General features: G+C 41.9%; 1 protein-coding gene across 1 annotated transcript in view; it reads right to left on the bottom strand.

Moving 5' to 3' along the window:
* Positions 1-223: 223 nt before the first annotated feature.
* Positions 224-8,044, bottom strand: part of TMEM80 (transmembrane protein 80) — a 31,002-nt gene continuing 23,181 nt past the window's right edge. Inside the window, exon 5 of the mRNA XM_082271161.1 lies at positions 224-878. Coding sequence (XP_082127287.1) covers positions 673-878 — 206 coding nt within the window. The 3' untranslated portion in view covers positions 224-672. The remainder of the gene's footprint in view (positions 879-8,044) is intronic.

Raw genomic sequence — 8,044 nt, 5'->3', positions numbered from 1 at the left:
CACTGTGGAACCTAAGTGGTTAATCCTCTGTATTGTGTAAGAAGGCTGTTTGATTCTGCCTTCTCTGATCCTTCAATTTTTCCACAGTCCCCAAACCATCTGCTTATAGTATAGAGCCTTGGGGGCACTCTGCACATGCTCAGTTTGATTTGTATTGCTAGTCTTTTCTTTTTTTTTGGTGGGGGGGGGGGGTGCATGTGATTGGCACAGGGCCAATCAGCACTCTCCAGACAGAGGGTCAGGGGTCATGCAGCATCAAAGGAAAATCAGAGGAGAATGAAAACTCCTCCTGCAAGCTTTAACTAGTGCTCGGCAGGACACTGATAGAAGTCATAACACTGCTATATACTGCTGACGGGAAAAGGTATTTAGCAGTTTATATTTACTAAAATAATTGCATTTCTATGTTCTGTGTACTGTGGGAGACCAGATATAGTGAATGCAGAGTCCTGGGTTTAGTAACACTTTAACTTCTTGGTTCTACAATCTGCGCTAAATCCCTACAGTCCCTGTACTGAGGTCCCACAGTGCTTTAATAGGTTTTCTCTGTAAAACGTGCCTTTTATTCCTTGCCAAATATTTTATTTGCTTGTCTTTTGGCCATAATGTTATTTAGAATTCTTCTCTGAACATCAGAGTCTTAAATATGTATACTACAATGTGCTGTTAGTGTTAACGGAAAAATGTGGCAATGGTAAACATTTCTAGGATTGCTTCCAGTCCATAAAGGACCAATAGGATGCCATTTATGATGAGATCTGCTCTTAGGATGTATGTCTCCCACACTAGGAAATATACAGACAGAAAGACATTGCCAATAGTCAAGAAAAGACTGGATCCTAAGGGAAGCTCTTCTTCTGTTAAATTTCCCATCGTTCCTGTAAGTAAAAAAAAAATTGTGTGACAGTTATGAAATGAAAATGACCCATTCATTTTTTGTTTCATCAGTTACCCGAGTCCTAAAACCAAGCTTTCAGGACAAGGGTGGGACTAATTTATACAAAACAGGGAAAAACAGGGAATGAGAAATGCAGGGACTGCTCATAACAACCAGATTGCAGCAGTTTTCCAAAGCAGGTTAAACAATAACAGATGGAACCTTATGCTGTAGGAAAGATGGATAGGTTTCATCTACTCATATTTTTATATTTATATATAGAGTTTAAATTAATATGGATTGGGAATTATACAGTATAAGATGGCTGCAAAGTAAAAAAGAAGGAAAATGTTTCATAATATTTAATTACAAAATGGCTTGTGTGACAAGTATCTATATTTACAGTATTCTTGTGAAAAGCAAAATTAACTATTTTACAACTACTACTGTGTTTCCCCCGAAAATAAGTCTTATATTAATTTTGGCAACAAAAAACACAGTAGGGTTTATTTTCGGGGTATGTCTTATCATGTAATGTGCTGTCTTCTCTCCTCCCTCTCCCTCCCTGCCTGTCAGGAATCCCCTGTGTGAACCGAGTAAAAGTGTTTGTAAAATCCTAGAATCCACTCTATTATTAGTATTATATCACGTCCAATGTGTGTGTTCCTGTATTATAATTTGTCAGGACTACTGTGAAGAAATAGACATATTTTTAGTAAATTGCATATGGATATTAAAGAACCAAATACCGTATTTATTGGCGTATAACACCCACCAGCGTAGAGCACGCACCTCAATGTTAGGAGGGAAATTTTAGGAAAAAAGCTTAAATTTGAAATAAACAGCTTTGAACTCAGAACTTTTTATTTTAATCAAATGCAGCCTCGCCAGCGCAGTGTCCAGCAATGCAGCCTCGCCAGCGCAGTGTCTAGCAGTGTAGCCTCGCCAGCGCAGTGTCCAGAAATGCAGCCAAGCCAGCGCAATGTCCATAAATGCAGCCTCGCCAGCGCAGTGTCCAGCAATGCAGCCTCGCCAGTGAAGTGTCCAGCAATGTAGCTTCGCCAGTGCAGTGTCCAGCAATGCAACCTCGCCCAACGCCGTGTCCAGCAATGCAGCCTCGCCAGCACAGTGTCCAGCAGTGCAGCCTCGCCAGCACAGTATCCAGCAGTGCAGCCTCGCCAGCACAGTGTCCAGCAGTGCAGCCTCGCTAGCGCAGTGTCCAGCAGTGCAGCCTCGCCAGCGCAGTGTCCAGCAGTGCAGCCTCGCCAGCACAGTGTCCAGCAATGCAGCCTCGCCAGCGCAGTGTCCAGCAATGCAGCCCCGCCAGCGCAGTGTCCAGCAATGCAGCCCCACCAGCGCAGTGTCCAGCAATGCAGCCTCGCCAGCGCAGTGTCCAGCAATGCAGCCTCGCCAGCGCAGTGTCCAGCAATGCAGCCTCGCCAGCGCAGTGTCCAGCAATTCAGCCTCGCCAGTGCAGTGTCCAGCAATGCAGCCTCGCCAGCGCCATTGCACAGAGCGGGGGCGGGCCGGGCTAAGGAGAAAGGAGGACGAGTGGCCGCTGTCATCTGAAGTCCCGGCGCCTATGATAGACGTCACACATCCCGGCATTGGGCCACTGTGCTGTCTATCATAGGAGGTGGGACTTCCTATGACAGCGGCCGCTCGTCCTTCCTTCTGCTTGTCCCGGCCCGCCCCCCTCTGCCTCTCAGCGCTGCTTGGCCTTTTTTTTATATATATATCAGGGTATAACGACGATAAATACGGTAAGCCCCAAAACAAACTCAAGGTATTCACAGAGATTCTTCAGATAGAACATTGTGTTTTTTTTTTTTTGTTTTTATCACCATATTGAAGGGTAGTAAGCTGTTTGTTTGCTGATCCTTGAGATAAAAAGCAATATTCTATGGTCACCATAAGAGATTGTATTTGAAGAGCCTTGAATATAATACTCTGGAAACACAGGCAATTAAATTTCTTATCCCAGGTGAGACAACCTCGGACCTCAAAGAGAAAGCAGTAAAATGGGTTATTAAATTACCAGGCCATTGTCTCAACTCTGGGATAGTTAAATACAGAGCAGAAGGGCCATCAATAGAAAGAACAGTTTTTTTCTCTTTTCTTGTCACCAATTCATACTACTCAGACATTATTTTAAAATATTTGGGAATATGATCATAAGTATCTACAACTTCCATGGTCCATCATATACCAAGAGGGGATGTGGAAATGATGGTTAGATATACAATATTCTATTGAGAATTACATTATATCTATTATATAGAAGTGTATGATGATCAGTCTATATCCCCTATTTTATATGCAATCCCAAATCATGATTGTATTGTTTGATAGCATAATAATCCTCTAGTAGATAATATTCTGATTGGAAATATCCCATGTGTAGAAAAGTTTACATATACAAGTTGTTGTGTAGTAATATATACTATAACTGTATATGTATCCATATAGTTTCTGATTCTACTAAAAGTGAAATATACAGTATATAGGTAAATAATTTATTCCTAATCAATATATATATATATATATATATATATATATATATATATACTTTATTAATAAAGCATACTCATTAAATGGCGTTAACAGATCTGAACCTTACAGAGATATATAATAGAAATATCATATGGCCATGCCTGTACCATGAGAAAATGGACATTTTAAACCACAAATTAGTGGCATATTAAAGAAACACTTTGAATGCCCAAACAGCTAAAAATCCTTCATCCGGTCATGTTTGAACACCACAGTCACTAAAAAATGTTAAGTATTTCCATTGTTAAACAGCCAGTGTCCTTAAAATCAGAACACACTGCAGTGTTTTAAGTGACTGTGGTGTCAGAAACATAACAGACACGTTAATTTTGCTTTAACACATCTTGAGAAAATGCAAATATTTAATAACTTAAAAAGTAAAGTCATTTCGAGTCATATGTCTCAAGTCAAAGTCAAGTCTCAAGTCATAAATACCAAGTCAAAGTCAAGTCGAGTCTTTTATTCATTTTAGTCAAGCAAGTCTCAAGTCCTCAAACTGGTGACTTAAGTCTGACTTAAGTCAAGTCATGTGACTCAAGTCCCCCACCTCTGCCACACACCTCATCCATCATACTCTATCATACTTCACACCCTCAGCATCACACCCCATACTCTGAAAACTTGTAGGCGTTTTGGGGCGTTTTTCTGCTCTAGGATCAGCTCAAAAAACGCCCAACAAGACAAATCCTATTCATTTCAATGGCCCCTGTTCACATCACGTTTTAAGCAAAACGCCCAACGCTCAAAAATGTACATGAGCTTCTTTTTGGGCAGATTAGAGGCGTTTTTATTATTTTCCATTGGTCACTTGTCCACCTAAAAACGCCTGCACAAAAACGCCTGTAAAAACGCCTGTAAAACGCCTGAAAAAAACGCCCATAAAAACGCCTGTAAGTAGCAACGCCAAGATATGAACGTAGCCTAAGGACACGAGACACAAGCTCCTCCTTAACCAGCCACCATTTTGGGAAAGGCAGCCATCTTAGGGAACTCTGGTAATGACCATTGTGAGCAAGCAGTCAATATGTTTTTTTGATTTTTGAATATTGGTATACTGATTATTGTGTGCTCAGGATATTTAGATTATATTGTAAACATATTGTATATCATATGTTGTAACAATCATTGTAGATTTTTCTTTAACTTTATTTTTCTAAATGTTACCATTCTTTGTTTGGCGCTATATTAGCAAACCGGTTCCATGTTTTAGGGCTCTTTCACACGGCCGCTCCGATTTCTTCTTCCACTGCGGCACTTTTTTTTTTTTGTCACGGACACGGATGACACTTGTGTCATCCGCTCCGTATGTCCGCATATCATCCCATCCGTTTGCGGATGATATACGGACATAATGTTAGTCTATGGGGATTGCGGATGTCAGCGGATGTCACCGCTGACATCCGATTTTGCATCCGTTCCATTTTTTTAACGGAAGAAAAATAGGGTTCTGTTCCGTTTCAAAAAACGGAACAGAACTGAAAGGACGTAAATCGGATGTCAGCGGATGGTCCGCAATCCCATTGACATGCATTATGTCCTATATCACCCGCAAACGGATGGGGTGATATACGGACATACGAAACGCCCGTGTGAAAGAGCCCTTACTTTGTTTAACTCTCACTCCAATTGCAGAGGAGTAACTGTTGGCTACGCAAATTGCAGACGCTTTTGTCTGATAATTAATTCTTTATTATATGGTTTTTACTTCTTCTGGGAGAAAGTAATCCTTTCAGTTCATTAATATTGCTGAGCAGAAACCTATTAAATAGTGTTGCAGTTAAAGTTTGTATTTTATGTAAGATTTTGTTTTTATGTCACCCATACGTATTTATTTATTGTGAATACATGTCTTGAGAATAAATATATATTCCCTATTTAGTCTGTATTCATATCGATTGGTATATGCTGTTAAAAAGAAATTGATTGATAAAAAGAACTCGTTATAATTATCGTTCGGGAAATTATTCTCAAACATATAACGCACAACAAATTGTGCCAAATACCTTCGTTACAGCGCTGCTTGTCTCTTCCTAGACCCATTAGAGCTCTCTTCCACGCTCTGAACACTGCAGAGGAAGGGGCCGAGATCCCCCGCTGACAGCTGGGAGAAGAGGAGGAGAGCAGCAGGAGGTCAGCTGAGCGCAGCAGAGCGGAGTTGTACCGAAGGTATTTGGCACAATTATTTTAGAGAAACACACACATTGGACAAATATATAAAAACAGTAATAGAGTGGATTCTAGGATTTTAAAAACACTTTAAATTAGGGCTTATTTTCAGAGTAGGGCTTATATTGCAGCCCTCCCTAAAAATCACAGTGGGTTTTTTCAGGGTTGGTCTTATTTTCGGGGAAACACAGTATATAGAGAAAGTATACAGTGCCTTGAAAAAGTATTCATACCCCTTGAAATATTCCACATTTTGTCATGTTACAACCAAAAACATAAATGTATTTTTATTGGGATTTTATGTGATAGACCAACACAAAGTGTCACATAATTGTGAAGTGGAAGGAAAATGATAAATGGTTTTTAACATTTTTTACAAATAAATATCTGAAAAGTGTGGCATGCATTTGTATTCAGCCCCCTTTTATTCTGATACCCCCAACTAAAATCTAGTGGAATCAATTGCCTTCAGAAGTTATCCAATTAGTAAATAAAGTCCACCTGTGTGTAATTTAAAAAAAACCCTCAGAGGTTTGTTAAAGAACCTTAGTGAACAAACAGCATCATGAGGGCCAAGGAACACACCAGACAGGTCAGGGATAAAGTCGTGAAGAAGTTAAAAGCAGGATTAGGTTTTAAAAAAAATTCTCAAGCTTTGAACATTTTACAAAGCACTGTTCTATCCATCATCCAAAAATGGAAAGAGTATGGCACAACTGCAAACCTACCAAAACATGGCTGTCCACCTAAACTGACAAACCGGGCAAGGAGAGCATTAATCAGAGAAGCAGCCAAGAGGCCCATGGTAACTCCGGAAGAGCTGCAGAGATCCACAGCTCAGGTGGGAGAATCTGAGCTGTGGACAACTATTTGTCATGCACTCCACAAATCTGGACTTTTCTTTAGCAGGGACAGGGAGACTGGTCAGAGTTGATGGGAAGATGGATGGATCAAAATACAGTACAGGGAAATCAAGGAAGAAAGAAGACCTGTTAGAGTCTGCAAAAGACTTGAGACTGGGGCGGAGGTTCACCTTCCAGCAGGACAATGACCCTAAACATACAGCCAGAGCTACAATGGAATAGTGTAGATCAGGCATGTCCAACCTGCGGCCCGGGGGGCGAATGCGGCCCAGAACCGCAGGCAATGCGGCCCACTGACCCCTGACAATTTTTTTATTTATTTTTTGCTGGGGAGGAAGGAAGTGGAGCCACAGCAGCTTCCAACTAACTGTAGGCAGAGGCTGCCTTGGAGGGGAGGGGAGGCAAGCGCCGCCGGATTACAAACAGAGCGGGGATCTCCTGATTATCCAGACGGCCGCTGTCCTACAAAGCCCCGTCTCCTGGACCGGCTCCTATGATAGACAGCACATTGGTGATGTCTATCATAGGAGCCGGTCCCGGAGGCAGGACTTCGTATGACAGCGATCGCCAGTAAGCTGGAGTTCCCCGCTCTGTGTAATCCAGTGGCTCTCCTCTTTCTTCATTGCAGACTGCATTGGATGGGCATGCACTGGTGAGGCTGCATTGGATGGGCATGCACTGGTGAGGCTGCATTGGATAGGCTTGCACTGGTGAGGCTGCATTGGATGGGCTTGCACTGGTGAGGCTGCATTGGGTAGGCACTGATCAGGCTGCATTGGATGGGCATGCACTGGTGAGGCTGCATTGGATGGGCACTGATCAGGCTGCTGCGGGAGACTAAGGATGTCTGCAGCCAGTGACAGAGCCTCTGCTTCCTGTATAGTAACTTCCGGCTCTGTCACAGGCGAAGTGATATGAAATGCACTCCTCCTCCGCCTGTGACAGGAGCCATACAGGAAGCAGCGGCGGGGCGGGCGGCGCGGGAAGGCCATGGCAGCATTTTAGTACTTGCATATCTTAACTATAGTATATATTTTATATGCGGCCCGAGAAAATTTCTCTACACTCAATGTGGCCCAGAGAAGCCAAAAGGTTGGACACCCATGGTGTAGATCAAAGCATATTCATGTGTTAGAATGGCCCAGTCAAAATCCAGATCTAAATCCAATTAGGAATCTGTGGCAAGACTTGGAAATGGCTGTTCACAGACGCTCTCCATCCAATCTGACAGAGCTTGAGCTATTTTGCCAAGAAGAATGGGCAAAAATGTCACTCTCTAGATGTGCAAAGCAGGTAGAGACATACCCAAAAAGACTTGCAGCTGTAATTGCAGTGAAAGGTGGTTCTACAAAGTATTGACTCAGGGGGGCTAAATACAAATGCGTGCTACACTTTTCAGATATTTATTTATAAAAAAATGTAAAAAAAAATTATCATTTTTCTTCCACTTCACAACTATGTGCCACTTTGTGTTGGTGTATCACATAAAATACCAATAAAATACATTTTTGGTTGTTACATGACAAGATGTGGAAAATTTCAAGGGGTATGAATAATTTTTCAAGGCACTGTAATACATGCCTAA

This window comes from Pelophylax lessonae (assembly GCF_965119305.1).
Source record: "Pelophylax lessonae genome assembly, chromosome: 10".
NCBI classification, from domain to species: Eukaryota; Metazoa; Chordata; class Amphibia; order Anura; family Ranidae; genus Pelophylax; species Pelophylax lessonae.
This window is presented reverse-complemented; position numbering and strand designations above follow the sequence as displayed.